The sequence below is a fragment of the Rutilus rutilus genome, assembly GCF_951802725.1.
Source record: "Rutilus rutilus genome assembly, chromosome: 19".
Lineage (NCBI taxonomy): Eukaryota > Metazoa > Chordata > Actinopteri > Cypriniformes > Leuciscidae > Rutilus > Rutilus rutilus.
The window spans coordinates 5785459-5810365 of NC_140232.1; the positions used below are offsets into that span (position 1 = coordinate 5785459).

Genomic DNA, 24907 nt, shown 5'->3' on the forward strand with positions numbered 1-24907 from the left:
AACATAATATGCTTGATTTATTGGTGCAAAAACGGTCCCCATTGTAAATGTACTTTTTAATAATCTCCAGCTGTGTGAGGCGCTGGCATGATTGCTCATATTAGCGGAAACAACTTAAAATGTATGTTTTTTTTTTAAATAAATCAGATAAGGCATCATTCAAAATGGTAAAGGGTCTATTTATACTTGTGAACCTTCAAAATAACAGCAAAATGTGAAAAAACAAACAAAGTGTGCTTGCCGTTTCGGTCTCCGTGAACAAAAATGAACCAAAACTCAGCAGAGATGAAATACTTGTCGCACAGACATGAAAAGTCTACTTTTAAGTGTCTGTGTTTTGCTTATTTGACATCACATGCATTATAGTATAAGTCACTTTGGAATATAAATCTTAGCACGTTTTACATGAACAAAAAAAATGTGGCGAAGTCTGGAAATATGGTATAGCAAATTGTGTCCCCCCTAGCAATGGGTCACAGACCCCACTTTAAAAAACCCTGGCCTAGAACATTCTTATGTGTATTATATAAGGCTGGTCGCTCCCTCATTGTGGCTGCCATGTTGAGACCAACCAAGTTAATAAACGCAAACCATGCCTCAAACATGTTGTTATTTTAGACACGTCAACCTGTTGTAATAAAAATGCCTTGGCTCCTCCAGTGGGGGAAGCAGAGAGGTTGTCGTATCGGTTGTTCAGAAAAACTACATTTACACTTTTAAAATGATGAAATGCAAAGTTGAGAGACATTTGGCGTAATGCAAACATTCAAATATCTGTGTAAATCTTTTCTAACTGAATTGAATGTGACAATCTACAAATGGTTTTATGTGCAATTTACACCAATTTATTCTGTTTGTAGCTTTTTGTTGACTTTTCATCTTAATGATTTGTCTAGTATTGTTTGTCTGTTATGTGAAGATTTTCTCTTCTGTCTGTGTTGTGTGTGTGTGTGTGTGCTCAGGTACAGCAGTGTGTTTCCCAGTCTGAACATGGCAGTAAAACGCAGGGAACAGGCTCTTCAAGATTATAAGAGACTCCAGTCTAAAGTGGAGAAGTATGAAGAAAAAGAGAAGACGGGGCCCATCATGGTCAAACTCCATCAGGTACAACCCAACTTCCTTTCTGACTGCGCTGCAATTTCAGGCGTGACTGATCTCCTAATAATACCAAAAATCCTTTAATGTGAGTTCACTCAGCGGTCATCTTGGTAACGCCCCAGGTTGCTGTTTTCTATGTGGATAAAGCAAACAGCTTTTAATGGGGAAAGATAAAACTCTTTAAAACTGATTGTCAAGATCAAATCAGGAGTAAAATCTGATCACAATAGTACCATCATTTTGTTTCTTTAGCTCAAATCAGTAACACTTTATTTTAATGTGTTCGGTTGCACGTTATGTGTATTTACTATAGTAATTTCAGTTAATTACAACTAGGGCTGAGTTGAGAATCTAGATTTTAACCAATTCTTATTTTGATGAACTGATATCAATTCTTGAACCCCATTTTGTCACTCTTTAATGTGATGTGACAGATCGCTGTTCAAGCGGTTCACATGAACCGATAATCTCTTTTGCTTTACTACTAGTTACAGCGTGAAATAAACATGAATGAACAACAGAAGGTATGTTGAAAGATACAATACAACATACCGAAAGGTATCCCGTATCCAGTTAGGGTTTCAACCGCAGAAAGACGTAAAAAAATCAGCTTTTACATAATATCACATTTACCTCATGAAAGCCATTCAATGACCATACATTCGATAGTTAGCTAGAAAAATGACCTTTAGAGAGGAGCATTTTGCTAAATATATAAATATTTTACATTATCTGTTACCTGTTATTCAATATTTATATGAATCCATCCTGAAAGCCACAATTTCAAACAACTAATTACAGTAGAAACTTAATTATTTCATTAAAAAGTTATTATAAAAACTGCCATGTGTGCAATTTAAATATTTGCATACCAAAAAAGTTTGACCTTTAATATAGTAATGAACCAACAGTCAGGGCTCCCTAAATATTTGACAGCATTAGTTAAGAGATATTGTTTTCCTTGAGATAAATTGGCATTCACTGTACCTGATAAATCCAAAATGAATCAATATTGAATCAAATTAAATCAGTGCCATTGACAAGCCCAATTACAAGCGACTAATACTAAACCAAACACGAACCTAATAGTATGTACATGTTGTTAATTAAAATCAGTGCTTATTTGTTTCATTAATTATACTGTAACAAAGACACATTCAATCAACTTTGACCTGCAAATCATATTTATCCAGCTAATGCTTATGCACATTCAGGAGTAAATAAGCTTAATGTAAAAGATGATTTCCTAACACTTTTATTTCGATGGTCCACCACAGACATTCTAGTAACTATAAGTCTTTTTGCAACTGCATGTCAACAGTCAGTCATTAGAGTATTAGTAGACTGTCTGCTTAATATCTGCTAACACTTTGTTTTGATGCTCCCAAACAGACATTCTCCCGACTATAAATAGCTTTTCAACTACATATCAACTTCAACTAACTCTCATTAAAGTTAATTATAGTTAGTAGAATGACTAATGTTGACCATTGAAATAGTGTAACTGATGATAGAACTTTCAACTCAAAACTGGGGCGTCCTTCTTTCCACTATAATGAGTGTTTCATATATGACCATGCAAATTATATTCCACCTTAATAGGCCAGAGACACTTGCTTATTTTCACAAGGGTTAATCTGATGGCTTGTATATGGATAAATTGCACATCTTAAGGCTTGTTTGCTCCGAGTGTGAATTTACAGCACAGATGTTCATTGGGACGAGAAATTCTTAACATTGGGACACAATCAAAATTCACAGTGCAATATATGTATTATTTCTGGAGCGGTGGTCCCTGGGTACAAGAAGCTATAGATGTTAAAGTCATGTCCACCACAAACATGTAGCGAAAAGGTGTAGACGCATGGCAAATAATTGTTGAAAATACACAAATATTTTTAATACATACTACATATTGAGCTAACACTGTATTTTTGTTGTAGTAGACCATTATTATTGTAATTTTAAGGTTATATACAGTAATATATAGTTTGAGTAATCGGTCACTGTAAAAAATGATTGTAATTTTAACAGTAAAAGACTGTAAAAATGCTACAGTGAAAAACTGTTAATTGGTTACTTTAATGTCATTTTACTGTAAAATACCGTTAAATTTAACGAATAATAAACGAACAAGTCATTGTATAATTTACAGTGAAAAAATGTAAATTGACATTCCCACAATTCCCTGCGTGACACTTCACATTTGATGTATTTTTGTTGAAATAACTATGTTTCGTCATAGTTTTCTTAGTTTTTTTATAATCAGTTATGTACATTAGGGTTTTATGTTACATTTAATGTTGTTAAATTAATGTTTATTGTATTTTTTTTATTTCATGTGTGTTACCATGATGGTGTTAATGTTTGTGTGAATGACACTGTGCAGATTCTATAGATATTTATATAAACTTTCTTGTGGAAGAACTACTTGTGATGAGCTTTGATTAATCATGTAACTCTCATTACTGCTGATATTATTGGTTTGTCAGTGTAATACTATGGTACAAAACAGATATAAATACTTCAATAGGTCGGTAATTTAACATTATATCATATTACTAAAATCCAATGTTAAATATACATGTTTAAAATGTTAAATTTACATGTAACTCCGTAAGTATGTTTACGGTGTGATGTGTTTTTTACAGTATTGTTCTGGTAACCACAGCTGCCCGTTTTTTTCCGTAAAAACAACGGGATTTTTTTTTACAGTGTATTTAGTATTTAAGTACATAAATTACCTTTTTTTTTATTAGAGACTGGTGATATCAGACCTTTAAACTCATTTTACTTCTGTGGCATGGCATATTTCTGAGATATTGTTCCCAATAAGACCAGAAATGCTTTTTTAAGAAAGTGAATGGGGTAACAATTTAGTTTATGGTCCAATTCTTACTATTAACTAGTTCTTTATTGGCATGCATATTACTAGGATATTGGATGTTTATTAGTACATAGAAAGCACATATTAATGTCTTATTCTACATCCCTTAATCCACCCAATGCCTAAACTTGACAACTACCTTACTAACTATTAATAAACAGTAATTAGGAGTTTACTGAGGCAAAAGTCATAGTTAATCGTGAGAATCGGACCCTAAACTAAAACGTGACCGTGAATGGGGTCAATTTTGATTCAGCAGGGACTCAAAAAGACACAAAGGTCATCAGAATTACAAAAATCATAATGAGTTTTGATCTGGTCTTTATAGATTTCCCTGTAGTGGATGCTTGTGCTCGAGTGCGCCGGATCTTGAGAGTCATCGGATTTATTATAATCTGTCCACTCTCGTACTCTTCTGGCGGGATTTTTTTTAGCACGCAGCAACAAGTGAAGGAAGCTGGGCTGGATGGGTGCAGAAGTATTCAGAGCACAAGTATACATGCGAGCGAACTCACCCACGCAAGAGAAACAGCCTCTCAACTCAGCTGCACTTTTTCAAGAGGCTGCGCTCAACACACGCTGCGGGATAATTGGGTTTCGCGCACACACACGCACATTCGCACACGGTAACACGATCCAGTGAACACAGGCAAGCAATAATTGTTTGTTCTTTTTGTTGCACACTTCTGGGTCATTGTGCATGTGCATGTTGACATGTGAAGGACTGTATGTGCACAAACAGATACAGACGGGTGCCTGGAAAACTTCAACATACATGTACATCCCATCGCCCACACACACACACTGAAGGACTTCAGCAGAGCCGCAGAGGATAGACGCACTGATAAAGTGCATACATTTACACACGTCATGTATCATATATAGAAAGAAGGTCAAGTCCTAGCAAAGATCAGCACTTATAGGCCGCTTTCCCCTCCCTTCCACTGTGCTGATTGGTGATCGCATCATGAATATCACTCTTCCCCACCTCCACACCCTTGAACATGTGTGTGTGTGTGTGTGTGTGTGTATTTGTTGTTGTTATTCTAATGACACACATGCTTGAATAATTGGCAAGTCCTGGTTTTATTCATTGCTGCATTACGTGTGTGTTCTGCTTTTAGGCCAGGGAAGAACTGAAGCCTGTCAGGGAAGACTTTGAAGCCAAGAACAAGCAGCTATTGGACGAGATGCCCAAGTTCTACAACAGCCGCATCGACTACTTTCAGCCCAGCTTTGAGGCTCTGATACGAGCTCAGGTGAGCGTCAAATGTTCCCAGCTCAGTCACGAAACTAAAATACATCCAATCAGTTATGTGGATCACATCGTAGAAAGCATGGTTTTCTTTGTGCATGCTCTAATTTTCACAACTCTAAAACTCATTCCCCAGTCCTCCCAGACTTTATTCATCCCTCCGCTCTTCCTTCTGCACTTCTGCTCTTCTGCAACTCATCGTTTCCCTTCTAAAATGCACAAATATATGGTCAATAAATGAATTTCGAAGACAGTAGCAAAATCAACCAGCAAGGATGGAAAATAATCACAGAAAACTAAGTTATTATATGTTTAACCATTATAATTGGACTTAAAATTGAAAGTTAACATGCTACAAAAGCAGATCAGCAGACTGGTAATTGATCAAATAATGCATGCAATGTAATTGTGTGATAGTAGATCAAGACTAAAGTATGAGGAATACAATAACAAAGGCTCAATGCTTATTATGCGACAATATATGTCATAAAATGACCTGTGCAAATTTAGCATTTATACATAAATATGTATTTTTAGGAAATAATACACAATGCTGTATCATGGCTATCATAAAATAGTTAAGGCTAGTAAATGTTCTTAGTTCACCTGCCATTGGGCGAAACAAAGTTGGGTTTAAACCCTGTATAAATGTGTACAAATAAGACCCTGTGTCTTGCTTTTCTATATCCTACATGCACACAATTACATATTTTGATGACCCTTTTCAGTCTGACAAAATTACAAGTCTGAACCTGGGACAAAGGTTAAGCCAAATTTATACATAAAAGACATGAAGAGTAGTAAAAAATGTAATTATCAAGTCATGGTAAACAGTTTTATGATATTCATTTAATAAAAAGTTAAATACAACTGTTTTTTAAAACTAAATAAAACTGTTGCCTTTAATAAAAATCAAAAGCCAAAAATCTAAATCAATCAAAATCAATTTAAAGAAACACCCTCACACACGCACAGACACACACACACACACACACACACACACACACACACACACACACACACAGTAGTAAATTTTAAAGCTGACGCTCCCTCCACCCAGATCTAATGTGATTAACCCTGAGTTACACACACACACACACACAGCAGAAACACTCCTTTATGCTGCACTCACACTCTCTCACTCTACACACTTCCCCTTCACTCTAATGTGATTAACCCCCACAATCCTGCCTCCTTATGTCCACAGCTCAGACTGTGTGTGTTATTTTAAGGGAAGTGTGTGAGAGAGCTAAACACTAGAATCTAATGAATGTAGTAAAAGAGGTAAAGCCAAGTCAAACACACACACACACACACAGTCATGTCTTCAGGATGTGCGCATTCACCCCCTCTCTGAAAATTTCAGGATCTTCATATCATTCCCAATTTGTTTTTTTGTGTGTTTGTTTTGTTGAACAGTCTCTCTATTGCTGGCATAGTGGATAATGAATAATGAATGAATGAACTATTACATTTAAAGTGCATGTACCAAAGATACAGTTATCTTTTTTTCCAGTCGTTCAGTTATATTAATTAAATCATACTCCTATAATAATAATAATAATAATAATAATAATAATAATAATAATAATAATAATAATATAAGGAACTCTAATGCAATGCCATTCATACAAGTGTCCAAATGCTTTTTGGGATGTGTGTGTATTATTAGTAGTAGCATTAAGAAACGCAAACAATAGGAAAGTTTTAATCTAGAGGATGATCTATGCTGTCTTCTGCCTGCTGAGTTAAGAGAATCCTCCAAGTACGGTGGATATAACCTATTTTCACTCAGTGTTTTACAACAATAACTTAACTGTGACCTGCTGTTAAAGCTGAATAGTCCAAGCAGGCCTTTTCTTGGTGGGTTAATCACATATTTAAAAGCCCTAATCTTCACGGCTCAGGGCTGAGCGGGCAGTGGAGATCTGTCAGGACCTGATCCAGTGCCCTATGATCCCCAAAAATGCCATCTTGATAGCCTTGAGAAACAGCCTCTCCCAGCTGTCTACTCGAACAGGCACTATTTAGGTCTGGTATATCAAACAGATCAATTGCATTGTAACATTTTCATCAAAATAATGCCCTTTCTCACGTCTCTGTACTGTAATGAGAAAAATATTATTCTTATTATCGTTATTTAAATGTTACTGTAATTAAAAGATTTGTGTTGCTATATTGCAGTAATAAGTATGAGATTATTTCACATTTGTAAAATCTTCTTGACTGGTTTTGTGAGATTTACCCATATTGGGCCAGATTTACTAACAGCTTGCCGTTAAAAAACTACTGTCAGGATTTACTGAAGACACGCAGTGAAAAAATAGCACTGAAAAGGCATGGACACAGCAGCTTTTGCATAAGCATTTGTAGGAGTTTCCCTTTCAGATGCAGAGTTTATGGGAGGAGAATATTTAAATTACTCACGCAACGCAAATTACTGAGGTTTGCGGACTTTGCACTATAGTCAATTTACTGGTATTTGCACCAGTAATGTTTATACATTTCCTTAATATAGGAGATGATTCTTAATGTGTGTCAAGTAATAAGATGTCTGATTGTGTGTGTCTGTCTGATCAAAACAGGAAACAATCAATTCTGTCCCTATGATAATGTTGTACCTTTTGTCGGCTCTAAAAAAGTGGTTGATCACCCAGTCAGTTGTGTTTACTCTGATGACCGGCTGTCTGTACATGATCACTTGAGAGAGTTGTATTGACCAATCAGCATCCAGAAGTGCCACTATCCATTTGATAACAGGTTTATCATGTTTATGACCAGTCATCTAGAAGCTGATTTTGCCTTCTGGTCTACTTGTATAGACTAGTAAACAACAATTGCATCAGCTTGTAAATGTCATGGATGGAACAACATCAGACTTCCTTTAAGCTAAAACCATTCCCAACTTTATGGAGACGGCAGTCTTTTGTGATTGTTTTTGTGTAGCCACACTTTGTGGCGTTACGCTTTTGTCATTTGCTCTATTGAAAACCAGACGTGGGTGCTTTGGAAAAAATAAAGGTTATAAATAAATAAACGCATGAATGTAGTATTAAGCTGATCTTAGGTCAGGCCTGAAATGCAGTCTTTCCCCAAGCTTTTTGCTAACAGATGGGCAGCAGAGAGACCTAACAAATGACCGAGTCTCATTCATCTAGTGCTTTCTGTAACCCAGAGTGCCATACCTCCAACACCCACACACTCCGAGACACCGTCACCGACAGCAGCTCTCTGTGACGAGGAAGAGGAGGGTGTCTCTGTCAGACACACGGTGTAGGTGGACTTCTGAGACTGCTGACTGTATTACTATAGGTGCAGTGAGAGACGCTACTTCCCTTCATATCTGATGGACGTCAGATTAGACATTGTGTGTTTGTGTTTCCAGGAATCCTGGAGTGGACACAGTTTGACTCACCAAACATCCAGTCATTCTGAGAGTCCCTCATCCTGCTGAGTCATTCACACACACATATATCAGGGGAAGAGGATTCATAGAAATTTGGCCTGAAGAGAGATACATGCACGCATGTGCAACCAAGATGGCCACGGGATGAGCCGAATTTACACACTCTGGCACATTTTCTAGAAGCCACTGCATTGAGTTCTGAGTCTTGACCACCTGTACAAGTGGGAACTCTTTAGATGCAGGAAAAATATATGATATTCACAAATCTTATCTTCCCCACCTATTTAACAGTACGTATACTGTCTTCATTAAGCAAAAGCTTGCTCCCCACGGAGCATCACATTTTCACCCGAGTGTGTGCGTTAGACCAGGGATAGGAGAGCCACCATCCTGTGGAGTTTAGCTCAACCCCAATCCAACACACCTGAAGAAGCTAATCAAGGTATTCAAGAACACTTGACAATTACAGGTAAGTGTGTCGGAGCAGAGTCTGTAGGAAGGTGTCTCTCCAGGAGCAGGGGTGAGGAGCTAGACACAGTGTGGTGTAATGAAAGAAAATGCAAGGATGCAGTTGAACTTGACATCTTTAGAACATAATGCATGTAGTGAGATGCTAAAGAAGCTTGAGACCCAATCCAATTTGTATTGCTGTAATAGAATGATAACTATCATACAGCTAAAGCATGTGATATTTGTGACCTGTAATTTCTGTGATACAAAATGACAGTATCAGCAGTTTTACAAAGGGGCACAGTGGGTAGCAATGTTTCCTCACAGCAAGAAGGTCCCAGGTTCAAGTCCCGACTCAGTCCTAGTTGAGTCCCAGAAACTCTGGTTTCCCACAAAATCCAAAAAGATGGAGGTCAGGAGAATTTTAGACACTAAATTGTGAGTGTGTGTGTTAAGGCATTCTACTTTATTTTCCGTGATCCGCTCCATCTGTTGCACACCAAGTGCTTCGGAGTATACTTGATTGACCGTGAGTGCAGATGTATCCGTCAAGCACATGTGCGCTACCTAGTGGACTTTTTGGTTCAGCCATGCAATGGACTGGCCATCAGTCCAATGGGGTTTCTTTCAGGCCTTGACCCAAGACGCAGGTATAGGCTCTTGCATCCCTCCAACCTAGGAAAAGTGGGCTGGAGATGGATGGATAATTGTACAAAGGCAGTAATTATTCCAAATGGAGTTCTATTCCAAAGCACATTTCCTTCTCATCTTATTATCACTCAATACTGTAGGTAACCTCGAGCTGATTGGTCCATGGTTACTGAGTATTCTGAGATAATGTTTAGCCGGACTCAATTTGGGACATCGGTGGCTTACAGTGTTATTACAGTGTGTGTGTGTGTGTATATGTTTAATTAGTTAATTAGATGCATGTTTAGAATATATTAATCTGTGTGACAGAAGTATAAATACTAATCCCCTTTGAAGCTTGTTCTGGTCAAGAATCACCCGCTTCAACAGGAAGGGCCCGTCTGGATGATATGTTCAACGACCAACCACAATTCGATTTTTTTTTTTATGTGTTTTTTTAAAGGGCGGTAAATCTTAAATCGACGAAACCACAATAATAGGTTGGTGTGGTATCTTGTTCAAATCATGGCACAGCTGTCTCCACAAATAGTTCAACAATACAGCAGCAAAGGGATGATCGGAAATGTGTGTTGACTTTGCGGTCATAATATCCTTCCATCTGCAAGTAATAAGTACCGATTGTTTAATGGATATATCTCTGAATCAAAGCAGCCGAGTTATTGGGGATGTCACGTTTTTCTTGCTACTAACTGCTGCAAACTGAGTCTTGCGAAACTGAAATCCTTGAAACCTAGTTCTCACAAACTTGACTGCCAAAAGCTGCGTAACCGCAACCAATCAGATTGGAGCTTGTCGTTTTGGGAAAGCTGTCGTTTGCAGCATGTATCTTACAGCTCATGAACGGTCCGTGGGAGTGCTGTCTGAAGCCGAGACATAAATACGCTGCCGTACCTGCGCTTTAGCTTGTGTGTGGCGGCATCATTCATTGGCCATTTTGATTGATCTCTGACAGGTCCAAGGCGGATTTTCCTCTGAACTAGTTTTCCTTCCAGCCCCACGTGCTGCACGGCAAACAGATCCCCTCTCCGCTCTTCATGTGGTGAGACCACCATAAACAGGACAGACCAGTATCCGCTTCCATTCAGCACTGGGCAGGAACTGGCCTCTCATAGATCACAGAGCGCCACTGACGGCCAGTCTTTGATTAGAGTCTGAAGTCATTTCGAGCAATCCCAGAGGCAGTTTACACAATCTATTCAAAAGAGATGTGCTTCATCACAGTGTTTGGGGCCGCATTTATACATCTGCCCTACAAAAGCCCTCAAAAGTGTCTTTGCAATCCGTGGGTGTCTGAACTCAATGGCTCCTGTGTGAACAGTGGAGTTGAGTTACACTCATCAATCGAAATTCCGCTGCGTATCACTAGCAAACAAGACCCGCTTTTATGGCCTCTGCATTTCAGTGACATTCACATTGGTATTGCTGAATGAAGGTTGCTCATCAGATTTAGGGTCAATAATTGGAACAAACTTTTTGTCAAAATGTGTATAATTGACTTTCTACTGTGGAACTCAAAAGAAGTTATTTAAAAATATATCTCTTTGTGTATTTGATTTCTTTTGTAATTTGTACAGAAAAAGAACAAAACAAAAATGACAAAACAATGAAAGTCAATGGGGTCCAATGTTATGCTCTTTTGGACCCCATTGACTTTCATTCTTTTTTTTTTTTTTACATTTTCCCCCAAAAATGTAAGACTTAGAAGTGGGCCAGTAAGACACCTATCAAGCATTCAGATAGCAACACCCTAGCATCATGATGGCGAGTTTTGCGCTGGCAAACACCACTCGTATTGTCTTGAGAATGTGTTTTCTCACTGGGTTTTAAGGCTATTGTAGACGTGGATTGGTTTTTTAAACGCTCATACAGTAAGCAGCTTGAATAAATGTGCTGTGTGTAGGCTTGAGAGCCGAGCAGCTGTATTTCCCAGCGCTTTCAATGGCGGCCCACTCCTCCTGGAGTCTTGTAATGTGATTAAAGGCTATTAATCATCAAAGCGTCTCTCGCGGGACCCCTGACTCACGGGCCGGGGGAAGAGCAGGGGCGGGACGTGTCAAGAAAGCTTTCAGCCGACACTCGCTCGCTCACACACCGATCAGAGAAGATCAGGGTCACCTGCTACCCACAGACCCATGAGCGTAATCTCTGGATGATTTTTGGTTGTCTTGCATGAGCGGGAGTGAAGAATATCCCTTGTTTGAAAAAGCCAAGTTCTTTATTTAGATTCGCACAAAGTTACAAACACAAATTAAGCCTAGAAATGGCCTCGGATATGCAGTGATTCTGTAGTGTAGTTTGGACAGGGCTTGTGTCTCTAGCATCACTATGTCGTAATTGTCCGTGGAAAACGTGGGGGTTTTATTGAGTCTGATTTTCCGACTCAATCCGAAGGGGCGTGGCTTTGACTTTTAGGGGCGTGTCATCGTGAATCAGGTCAGATTCTAGGTGGTATTGATCACACATTGTGTGTGCTGTTGTTGAAGAATCGTTACAAAGACTGCCAGATAATTGGCTAATCTATGAGATGACGGGCTTGTACGACAAAACTACTTTTCCCATCATTCCCTGTGACAGCATGAGAATAATAAAATACATAAAAATGGCCAATTAAAAGGCTTTTGCACATCATTATGTGTTGTGGCATAAAGTGTAAAGAAACAGGTTCATAGAGAATCACTTTGTTCCAAATTAGCATTTGTTACTGTGATTTCTGAACACTCAAATCAGAAATTGGCAGGTAAACCCAAACAAAAAACTCCTGTTTGACACGAGTGGTAAAAAATAAATAAAAATGTAATACTGGGAATGTGTGTATTGTTGTATTGTACTTGAGCTCTCTTCCTCTGTTTTCTCCCAGGTGGCCTATTTTACAGAGATGCACAAGATCTTCACTGAACTGACGGATCAGATTGACCAGGGCGGGCTGACAGATGACCAGAGAAAACTAGAGAACGAGGCCAAACTCAATGAGTTGCGAGCGCTGTCCATCGTGGCCGATGACTGAGACTGAAAACACAGTGTGATTTTTAACCAAGTCACGGCAACAATTATTTATTTCTTTTTCTGTTTGTTACTTTTTTTATTGATAATGAAGTCTTATTCTGAGTATTTTGTTGACAGATGAAGCCATCAGCAAACTGTTTTTTTGTCTTGTCAGTTCATTTTTGCCTTTAGTCTCTACATCTGACCGACGATTGATCACTGAAGTTCTAACAGGTCATTTGCATGTTTATCTTTCAGATTTTCCATCCACCAGAGGCCAAATTAATATTTAAACGCTAATAAGCTAAAGCTTAGTTTTCTATACGAATAGAGTTCACACACTACTTGTGCATTTTTTAAAGCATTACAATATAGTGCAACACTGGAATCGTGCAGAGAATCAACATTTATATTAAACTGTTGATGACTGATATATGCCGGTGGTTATCTTTAACATGATGCTTTTAAACGATACTCTGCCTCCCTCTACTGACGCTTCTGAAACCTCTTTTCTTTTTGTGACTGACCTGTGTTTGTGCCCATTGTATTCGCTAATGAAGGAAAGACCGTTTTGTTAATGTTATTTTTTGTTGTATTTCCCAATAGTCTTACAGCCATAATTCACAATGCACTGTTTGGAAAAGTTGCCAATAGTTTCAGGGCCAATTATTAAATTCACACATTTTAATCACATACTGACAATCAATATATAATGAAGTGTTTTTTTAAACTGTAAGAGCTTTGATTATATAAATAGAAAATGATTTGTTCGTTTTGGACGTTAATATTTTGAATACTATTGCAAATGATCTACAGATAATTGGATTATTGAATGTGCCTTCACAGAGCTCACCATTGTCATGGGTTCCAATCCCAGGGGTAAAATGTAATGTAAAAAATGTTCATTTTGGATAAAACATCTAACAAATCAATTAAAGCTTAGAGCATGTTATTACAGTCCTGCTTTGCTTTTGAAATAACCGAAAACATTTTCTCTAAAACTCTGGACCATAGCCTTATTTTCAAAATGTGTATATTTCTTCTTTTCATTGCTCAAATTGAAGTGTTCTTTAAACATAATGTGTTTGCTGTTGTTTAGTTGTCATACATCCTTACAGTAAACTGGTTTTGGACGTCCACTGTTTGTCTGAGGTGTTTATATAGCTTTACCAGGTCAAGGTGAAGACTTTAAAACGTCTTTTTTTATCTTAGTCTTTTTCATCCAATGGGATGTCAGCACACATTTCAGGGATACTGGAGGGATCTTGGGTAAAATTGGGATTGAAGCAGTTTGTAAACAACAAATGAACATCAACGGTTCAAACATCATTCTCAATCAACCAGTCTTCATACACACTGTCAGTAAGAGCTGTGATCGTTATTCCACAGGAATTTAGAAGAAAATTGTCATAATTCATTGTCTTTATTCTTCTGTCAATAAAAGAAGGTAAAATACAGTACAGCTCTATCAGCTGCAATTAGTCAAACATTTACAGTTGAAAATCCTCATTTACAGACATCTCATCTGTCAACACAACAAATGAAGCGCAGCATCAAAATTCATACAGATTGTTCTTCAGAGGTGCTCATAATTACAAAACTGTAAAATATCTATAAAACTGACTGAAAAGCTATTCTTTCCAACAAGTTCATCTGTTCCTGAATCTTGTAAAATGCATCCCAACGTTCCTGATCTATGTGTTAGGATGAAGAGTGTCTGTCTCGGTGTACAGGCTGTCTAAAATGACAGACTAAAACTCAATCTAGATCACTAAATGAGAAAAATGTGAAGACTTCAGTCTTTATCATAAATTATTGAGAACGGTTTCCTGTCAGTAGCATCACCCTTATTTAGCAGGTTAGTTGAAATGTTTTAGAGGAAACGGCTTGACGAGTGCGACGCTGAGACTGTATTAGCGCGAGTGGTCTATATGGAGGATTTACTGTACATCTGTGCGATCTGCTCACTGAAGAGTCGTCGTAGATCCACACGCTTGCTCTTCAGGGTCGGCGTCAGGAGGCCGTTCGACACGCTGAACATTTCAGGGTGCAAATATAAGTCCTTCACCTGAGAAAGAGAAAGAGAGGGAAAACGGCTCAAACACAATCTCTCCTCTGATGTTCATGAACGGCTGTACACCAAAAGCTGAAAGAGTGTTTCACTGATAAAACGGTGGTTCTCAAACCTTCTGGACGTCAAGGTCCTCTACTGTCCCTGAGACTATTCCTTAATCGTTTTAACCCGTATTCAGTTTAATTACTGGATAAGGATTAAAGAGAAAGTTCAACCAAAAATGAAAATTCTACTCAACTCTACTTGCTTAATACACAAGAACAAACGTCACTAGCTCAAATGTGCTAAACCTATTTTTGTTCTTACACGTCAAAGCATCAGATCTGGTAAGCGGAAGCTCAACTTGCCAATGTTTGTGCGCTGATCAGTGATTTTATGTCTGTTTTCTAATTTATTATTTTCTAAAAAGTGGATAGGGTCTCTAGTGACCTGAAGTATGTAATACTGTCATTTATATATATATATATATATATATATATATATATATATATATATATATATATATATATATATATATAGTGCTATGCATAAGTTTAGACACCCATGCTAAAGTTGACTAAAAAGAGGAATCCTGATTAGAGGAATTCCTCTAGGTTTTATTTCAGTTAGCCTAATAGCTGGTTTGATTTGCATTGAGAGATGATCTTATGGAAAGTACCCCATGCCAATCTCTAGGTATGGTGAAGGCTATGTGATGATGTGGGGCTATTTTAATTCCAAAGGCCAAGGGAACTTTATCAGGATGCATAGTATCCTGGATCCATGAAGTAACTGGCCTTTAAAAATAAAAATCTGCCTGCCTCTATGGGAATTTAACATAGGGGTGTCCAGACTTATGCACCCTGTATTTTAAGGAAGAACATTTATTTATTTACGATACATTATTCATTCACAAAGAAAATTGGTGTCCTTAAAGGTTGGATTTTTCCTAATTTTTTTAATTAAGGCATTAAGTTCAGTTTCCAAAAGATGATTTTTTATTCCTCTTTTTAGTCAACTTTAGCATGGGTGTCTAAACTTATGCATAGCACTGTGTATATATATATATATATTCTGTGCAACAGTTGAATCTCTGATGACTCAATAAGTGCAGTTCACCTTTATTCTGTCTGATACACAATGATGACGTGATGTTTCACTCATAACTAGCACAAACATCATCAGCAAAACCTGAAATGGTTCAGTGATTTACTGCTGAACGCAATCATATATTAGTCTCACTGTCACGTGATGGTGGATCTGGTGAAGAAGCTGTCAGCGATCAAAATACTGATTTCGCAGATCTTGAAAACTATAGTTTTGAGAATATGTTTGAGATGACGAATATGAGTCAGATGCTGAATGAACTGGGAAATGAGCTCTGATGATGACGACGATGATGGTAAAAAAACATCTGCTCACATTGAACCCTTTCAAATTCCAAAAGGTAATGAAATATGCTTTTTTTATTATTATTCTTTTGTCATTGTCATTAAAATATCAGGACAGTTTTATACTTTTGTAGCAGTAAGATAATCCATTAGACCCAAATATGTAATAATGATTGACATCACTTTTGTATATTGAAAGGTTAAATCTAAATGAAATCTGTTCAGCATATAAAGTGATTGTGTCTCTACAGAAAACTTGGATTAAACTGTTCAATTCAAATGAACGTTTGAAGCATTAAAGTTTTGGTGAGGTTTTGGACGGAAATCTTCAAAAATATCTTCATTTGTGTTCCCAAGGATGAATGAAAGTCTTGTGTGTTTGGAACAATGAGGGTGAATGTGATGAAAGAATTTTCTTTTTTACTCAATTTCTACCCAATAAAATATTTTAATTTATATTAGAGCTTGGCATAACTAAAACATTTATATAAATTAGAAACGGATTTTTAGCATTTTCTTAATCTACCATGACTTTTCCAGGTCTAGAAATCACACTTTCAAAACTAGTCTACTTTTCCCAAGGGTTTATTTAAAGGGAAAAAAATAGTTGTTAAGGGATGAATTAAAATAAGAAATACATTGATTCTTAGTTATTTTAATGCTTGTTTTGTCTTATTTAAATCATTCTTGAAGTCCCCTTGAAAGTTTGCCTAAGAACCACTGGTGTAAAATCATTAAAAAATAGTTTAATTTGATTTTGATTTCTTCCACAAATGACTGAGATCCAGCAGTGATTGTCAGAGCCCTGTTGAAGACCGGCGGCTCCACCAACAGAAATCACTGGTAATGCATTACTGAAATTCAGTCCGACCTTGACATCTAACATCAGCAGTAACAAATATTAGGTTGATTTTACTCCGAACCATCCCTTTAAGATCCCGATATACTTGCAGCAAAATTATTAACAAAAATCACAGTGGTGTTAATGTGGATGTGTTTGCACAAGCTGTGCAATCCGGCACTCCAATCAAGTTATAACATTTATTTAAAATAAACCACTAGATTGCTATAAAGCAGCAGCTTTACAGTATTAAATGAAAAACACAGTGTCAGTATAAAGCAGCTCTCCAGTGTGCTCGTGTTTTTACTCGCGTCTGAGGGACTGAACAGAACAAATGAACCGGAGAAGGCGGAGCCTCAGAGCCACACCTACCTATTACATCATCACCACAGAATAGCGGTAGTTTGACGGCGTTTACCAGCCGGAGTGAACTTTTCTAGAAAGTTCACTTTGGCAAGTTGTTTCGAACTCTTTTTGGCCTGATTTTGTTCAAAATGACCTCACACCAGTTGGTTCTTCGATTTCTGTAAATAACCCAGAATGCTCCTCTGAGGGTCTACCTGCTCAAACGACTTGAGTCCAGCCTCCTTCCCCACTGCCGTCATGTCCTCCAGCACGGCTTTCTTCACATCCTACCATTCAAACGGGATGAAGAGAGCACATTTCACTGACCGCATGAGCATGTTTATCAGTTTAAAACTATTGATATCTCATGCTAAGTTGAGAAACTGCAGTGTGTGCACAAGTGTTAGGTGTTATGGCATGTTTAACTCTTTCCCCGACAGCATTTTGTTTTACATTTTCACAAAAATCATGTCCACCAGAATATGTTGTTGTATGAATATCTGAATATACAATATTTTACAAGAAAGAACAGAGCCTCTGTTTAAAAAAAACATTATTCTAGATTCAAACACTTGAATGTGGGCTAGTTTAATAAAAAAAGCAACATATTAAACAAAAAGCTGAGAAAAATGTGTTTTTGTCAAAGACTACATCCAGATGGGATTCAGAACAATGATCAAAACACACATGGAGTAGATCAGTTTTGATTTATATGCTATTTAATGTTTGATGCTTTAATCGCTTATTTCAGATTATTCTTCGCCTGTGTTTTGATCCAGAGATTCAGTTCTCTTTCAGAAGAAGTGTAATAGCGCCCCCTACGGTATAACAGTGAAAACATGGATTACTGGAAATTTCCATCAATGGCGGGGAAAGAGTTAATATAGTTGGGCGACAAATTTGTCCCCAAAAATGAGTTAAATTTGCATGTGTACTGTATATGGCATTAAAGCTCACAGGATTTTGACAAAGCTCTTCGTATGATCCGACTATCCCTCTTTCTTTGGCCCAGTCGACAAACACCTCCGGGTCTGGAACTACAACTCCTAAAAGATGAGACTAAAAACAGAGGATGAGGACGCTGTCAGTTTCACTGCACTGAACAGTTGTTGTACTTAAATGCATGTTTGCTTACTTGTAGACTATCTCCGTGCACGAAGACCTGCAGAACAGGAACACAGCGAGTGTAGACGTTCTCGATCTTCTCGGGAGCGATGTACTCGCCCTGGGACAGCTTAAAGATGTTCTTCTTCCTGTCCACAATGCGCAAAGTGCCATTCTGAAAGATCCAATGTTCACACAGGATTTCATTCAGAAACTAGAAACAATTCATAACTCTTACAAGGAAAATATATACGGCATACAAACAGCTGTAATGACTTAATCCCGGAGGGAAATTATCATTATTATTTTTTTTTTACAGCCTAAAATGACTGATTTGTGGCATTTTTTTCACTTTTTTCATTTAATTTTGATAATTTGTCTCAGAAAAAAGACTTAGTGAATCGATCTTGATTTAAGAATGTTTAGATATTTGTGAATGAAAAGACAAAACTAAATTAAAGCTGCAAGCAGCATTTGATCGGGGTTCAAGCTGAAAAGCCACCAACAATCATGATTTACTTATATAATTAGTGTTAGTGATAGTAAGAGTACAATTATCTCTAAATACTTTTTGTGCATAATTAATTACTAAAATAGTGGTTATGGCACAAAGCAACGGTGACACCAGGGGTCTCATTTATAAAGCGTGCGTACGCACAAAACGGGGCTGGAAACGTACGTACGCCAGTTCCCACGCAAAGGTTGTGATCTATAAAAAACAAACTTGACGGGAGAATGTGCGCACCTTTAAGCAAACTTTGAGCCGTGCGTACGCACATTCTGGAGACAAAGGGAATTGGCGACACCGATGGTGAGCTGGAGTTAAGTGTCTTTTTGGTCACTTTTAGACAGACAATCTAAAGAAAATTTAACATATACAGAAAGATAATACAAATATAATTTCACTCACCAAGCCTGCCACTTGAAGCAAATATCCATCCCTTCTTAAATGTCCGCGTCAGCGAGCGCGTTGGGCCGTTTAGTGAAACTGACGCAAATAACAGTTTAAATAAATAAAATAATGATTTAAACTAATGGAGTTAAGCACTTAAACATGAAGTCATTACTGAGAAGTTACAACATTTCTATATTCAAATTCAGTCAATAGAAATATTTGTTGTGGATGCGATGTTTTTGAACACTTTTCCTGTGGCGTGCTGTTTTAATGTTTTAACCACAGAGATAACTGCTTATCATGATAATACCAGATTGTCTGAGAAAATAGTTTCGTGCAAATAATGCCCAAGGACTATCTGTTTCCACTAAAAGTATCAATTAAAAATACAATTTGGCCAGTGGAAAAGATTGAGAAAAACTTTCTCTGAAATGTATTTTACACTATTTGATTTATGTATTCAAAAACAAGGCAAGGATAGACAACTACTTGATTTTTATTAATGTAATGTGTCTTGTACCGTTAAACGTTATCACGTGGATGAATAATCATATGCAAATGATATGCAGATGAGGATCTGCATAGTAAAACTAGGCGTTGTAAGCTCCATATATGGTTATTTCGGGGAGGAGACGCATGTGCGCACAATCTTCCGCTGACTGGGATGTATAGAGTGAATTCTGCGCAGGTTCTGGCGTACGAACGGTTTTATGAATCCGAATATTATTTTGCGTACGCCATTTTTGGCTTTCGGGCGCACGTACACTTTTAGTAAGGTTCCTACGCACAGTTTTATAAATGAGACCCCAGAACTCTACTGAAAATACAGAATTGATTTAGACACAATAGCTTGCACACTGTCACGGTGACATTTTAAAATATTAAGTCATGTTTTTACAATTTAACAATTATATCATTGTCTATTGTTGTAATGTAGTTTAATCAGTGTATTATCATCAGTGATTGCACTCACTAGCAATATTTCAAAAGTCCATATCCACTAGTGGTTCTCAACTCCAGTCCTCGGGACCCACTGCTCTGCACATTTTGTATGTCTCTCTTATCTGACACACTCAGTTCAGTTCATGGAGTCTCTCCTAATGAGCTGATGATCTGGTTCAGGTGTGTTCAGGTGTTCAGGGAGACATACAAAATGTGCAGAGCAGTGGGTCCCGAGGACTGGAGTTGAGTGAAACCAGGCATTATGGGGACTAGCAAATTTTCACCCCAATATACAGTATATACAGTATTACATATAGTAGTTGAAAGGTAGGGTAGGCAATTTGTTTAATAGACACATTTTGTTATACTGGTTGAATAATAATGGCTGATAATGGGGAGATTGCTTGATTTTGCACTAAATTCTGCGATCGCATAATTGCTAAATCCTGGATGGACTGTAAGGTAATCTGAAGTAGCAATAAATCCAATTTAAAGTGTGCAATCCTTCTGGAGGAAGACGTCTCACCGGCAGCCACTGTCCCACGTCTCCGGTGTGAAGCCAGCCGTCAGCGTCCAGAGTCTCTCCCGTCCTCTCTTCATCCTTCAGATACCCTCGGAAGACACTGGGACCCCGGATACAGATCTGACACGTGCATGTATAACACGGTATTCAACAGATAATACATTTGTTTCAATTAACATTTGAGTCAAAAGTGTTCCCAGAAGACCTCACACAGTGTTGTTGTTACTAAGCAACAGCATTGTCAAAGGCCCGTGTTACAAGTCACTTGCCAAATTACCCACAACTGCAGAAAAAGTATCCACATTGGTCGGTGGTTAATTTCTCACCGTGATCAAAGATACTGACCTCTCCTTCTCCGTTCTTGGCATAGTAGTTCATGTCGGGGATGTCGGTCAACTTCACCATAGCGCAGGGTAAAGGAGCGCCGACATGACCTGAAACACATCACACTGCTGTAAGGCCAGGCCAAACACACTGGATGCTCTCAGTTAAAAAACAAAGCAATACAATACAGTTCAAAGTCTTGGATCAAATTGATCATGTGAAAAAATAAAGGCATCTATAATGTTACAAAAGATTTTTATTTCAAACAAATGCTGTTCGTTTGAACTTTTTATTTGTCAAGGAATCATGTGACACTGAAGACTGGAGTAATGATGCTAAAAGTTCAGCTTTGCCAAGACATAAATAAATTATAAAATATATTAAATTAGAGAACATCCATCCATCCATCCATTCTCCTCCGCTTCTCCGGGTGGCGGTGGCAGCAGTAGGATCATACACACGTCCTTTTCCCCAGCTACTATCTCCCAAGGCATTCCCAGCAATTCCCAGGCCAGCCGGGAGATAAAGTCCCTCCAGCGCGTCCTATTTCTGCCTGAGGTCTCTTCCCAGTTGGGCAAGCTCAGAACATCTCCCCCAGGAGTTGACCGGGAAGCATCCTGCAAAAGATGCCCGAATCACCTCATCTGACTCCTTTTGATGCAAAAGGAGCAGCGTCTCTACTCCAAGTCCTTCCCGGATGTCAGGGCATCGCACACCGTCTCTCATGGTTAGCCTAGGCACTCGTACCCGCAATATCGTTCTTTCGGTCACTACCCAGAGTTCATTACCATAGTCATAGTCCATGGAACATAGATTGACTGGTAAATTGAAAGCATCACCTTCATGCCAAGTTCCTGCTTCACAACAACGGACTTGTACAATGACCTTGTACAAGGACTTGTACAAAGGGCTGCAGCAGTAATATGCTCATTGTACAAGTCTGTTGTTATCAACCACCTGCTCCGACCTGCACTCGTTCGTGAACAAGACCCCGAGGTACTTGAACTCCTCCACTTGGTGAAGCAACTCGCAAAAATGAAACATCACTGATCTTACTTAAGCTGGACTGTGACACTATTTTCTTCTGGAAACAAACTTTGTTGCATTATCTTCCTGTTATCTCTGTAAGGCTGCTTTGAAACAATCTGTATTGTAAAAAGCGCAATCAATCAATCAATCAATCAATCAATCAATCAATCAATCAATCAATCAATCAATCAATCAATCAATCAATGAATGTGACTTGACCGAATGGCACACATGAGTGACCCAGGTACCCCATTCTCCTGTAATGCCCCCCACAAGACATATCAGGGAATATCACGGTCGTAAGCCTTCTCCAAGTCAACAAAACACATGCCTGGATAGGCAAACTCCCATGTCTCCTCCAGGGTCCTTGGCAGGGTAAAAACCTGGTCCACTGTTCCAAGCCTGGGTCGAAATCTCATTGTTCCTCCTCCTCTAGTTTGACAGTTGGGTGGATTCTGAGGGCGCTCCGATTGATCAGGCGCCGATATTTATCGGCCGATGATAGCTCTATATAGTTTGATCAGTGGGCTCTATAAAAGCCGATCAGAATCAAAACAGATTTTGGCTGCAGGGTGTGCCTGCTGGGTGATATAGCCAGCAGCCATAAGCAATATCACCCTGTAGCCCAAGACTGGTTGCCCACTGAAGCTAAGCAGGGTTGAGCCTGATCAGTACCTGGATGGGAGACCTCCTGAAAAAAACAGGCTGCTGCTGGAAGAGGTGTTAGTGTGGCCAGCAGGGGCTGCTCACCCTGTGGTCTGTGTGGGTCCTAACGCTCCAGTAAAGTGATGGTGACACTATACTGACAAAGAGCACCGTCCTTCGGATGAGACGTTAAACCGAGGTCCTGACTCTCTGTGGTCATTAAAAATCCCAGATTTTTGCCCATTGAAAGAAATTGGCAAGAAAAGACTTCAAAGAAATTGATGGCAACATTTTGGAAGAAACCGTACAGCACCTTAAAACATCAACCTGCGCTCTTGACACACTTCCCACATCATTTTTCAAAAGTGTGTTAAACAGTTTAGAAGCAGATCTTCTAGAAGTGGTAAAGGCTTCACTTCTCTCTGGGAGTTTTCCAAACTCCCTGAAAACTGCAGTTGTCAAGCCCCTCCTGAAAAAGAGCAATCTGGATAAGACCATATTAAGCAACTATAGGCCGATCTCAAATCTTCCTTTCATAGGCAAGATCATTGAAAAAGTTGTCTTCAATCAGCTGAACAAATTCTTATGCTCGAATGGATACTTTGACAATTTTCAATCTGGTTTCCGACCGCACCACAGCACAGAGACAGCGCTCATAAAGATAATAAACGATATTCGCTTAAATACTGATTCAGGCAAATTATCAGTGCTGGTGCTACTCGACCTCAGTGCTGCATTTGACACTGTCGATCATAACATACTTCTGGACAGGCTGGAAAACTGGGTGGGGCTTTCTGGGATAGTCCTAAAATGGTTCAGGTCATACTTAGATGGGAGAGGTTATTATGTGAGTATAGGAGATCATAAGTCTGAGTGGACATCCATGACATGCGGAGTCCCTCAAGGCTCAATTCTTGCACCACTCCTGTTCAACCTGTATATGCTCCCAATGAGCCAAATAATGAGAAAGAACCAAATTGCTACCACAGCTATGCAGACGACACACAGCTCTACTTAGCCCTATCACCTAACGATTACAGCCCCGTTGACTCCCTGTGCCAATGCATTGATGAAGTCAACAGTTGGATGTGTCAAAACTTTCTTCAATTAAACAAAGACAAAACTGAAGTCATTGCGTTTGGAAACAAAGATGAAGTTCTCAAGGTGAACGCATACCTTCACTCTAGGGGTCAAACAACCAAAAATCAAGTCAGGAATCTTGGTGTGACACTAGAGTCAGAGCTTAGTTTCAGTAGTCATGTCAAAGCTATAACTAAATCAGCATACTATCATCTGAAAAATATTGCAAGAATTAGATGCTTTGTTTCCAGACAAGACTTAGAGAAACTTGTGCATGCTTTCATCACCAGCAGGGTGGATTATTGTAATGGACTCCTCACTGGCCTTCCCAAAAAGACCATAAGACAGTTGCAGCTCATACAGAACGCTGCCGCCAGGATTCTGAGCAGAACCAGAAAATATGAACATATCACACCAGTCCTCAGGTCTTTACACCGGCTCCCAGTTAATTTAGGATTGATTTTAAAGTATTATTACTGGTATATAAATCATTCAATGGCCTAGGACCTCAATATATTGCAGATATGCTCACTGAATATAAACCCAACACATCACTCAGATCATTAGGATCATATCAGCTAGAAATACCAAGGGTTCACTCTAAGCATGGCGAATCTGCTTTTAGCTATTATGCCAGCCGCAGCTGGAACCAGCTTCCAGAGGAGATCAGACGTGCTCCTACTGTAGTCACATTCAAATCCAGACTCAAAACACATCTGTTCAGCTATGCATTTACTGAATGAGCACTGTGCCAATGTTCGTCCGACTGTTTGTATACTGTACTGTACTGTACTGTATTTTATTTTTTATTTTTCTAAACTGTTTTAATTATTCTTATTTCTTTTTATTATTTTAATTTCTTCTATGTAAAGCACTTTTGAATTGCCATTGTGTATGAAATGTGCTATATAAATAAACTTGCCTTGCCTTGCCATTGGCCTCTGTCCATCATGGCCTCCTAATAATCCCCATATATATACTGATTGGCTTCATCACTGTCTCCTCT

General features: G+C 38.5%; 2 protein-coding genes across 2 annotated transcripts in view; one reads left to right on the forward strand and one right to left on the reverse strand.

Moving 5' to 3' along the window:
* Nucleotides 1-13866, forward strand: part of bin3 (bridging integrator 3) — a 62448-nt gene extending 48582 nt beyond the window's left edge. Inside the window, exons 7-9 of the mRNA XM_084389276.1 lie at nt 963-1104; nt 5110-5244; nt 12605-13866. Coding sequence (XP_084245402.1) covers nt 963-1104; nt 5110-5244; nt 12605-12751 — 424 coding nt within the window. The 3' untranslated portion in view covers nt 12752-13866. The remainder of the gene's footprint in view (nt 1-962; nt 1105-5109; nt 5245-12604) is intronic.
* A 269-nt stretch (nt 13867-14135) lies between these two features.
* Nucleotides 14136-24907, reverse strand: part of acsl2 (acyl-CoA synthetase long chain family member 2) — a 37214-nt gene continuing 26442 nt past the window's right edge. Inside the window, exons 16-21 of the mRNA XM_084389275.1 lie at nt 21169-21257; nt 20827-20943; nt 18495-18638; nt 18317-18418; nt 17575-17646; nt 14136-14797 (exon numbers count right to left, since the gene is read on the reverse strand). Of these exons, the coding sequence (XP_084245401.1) occupies nt 14657-14797; nt 17575-17646; nt 18317-18418; nt 18495-18638; nt 20827-20943; nt 21169-21257 (665 nt within the window). The 3' untranslated portion in view covers nt 14136-14656. The remainder of the gene's footprint in view (nt 14798-17574; nt 17647-18316; nt 18419-18494; nt 18639-20826; nt 20944-21168; nt 21258-24907) is intronic.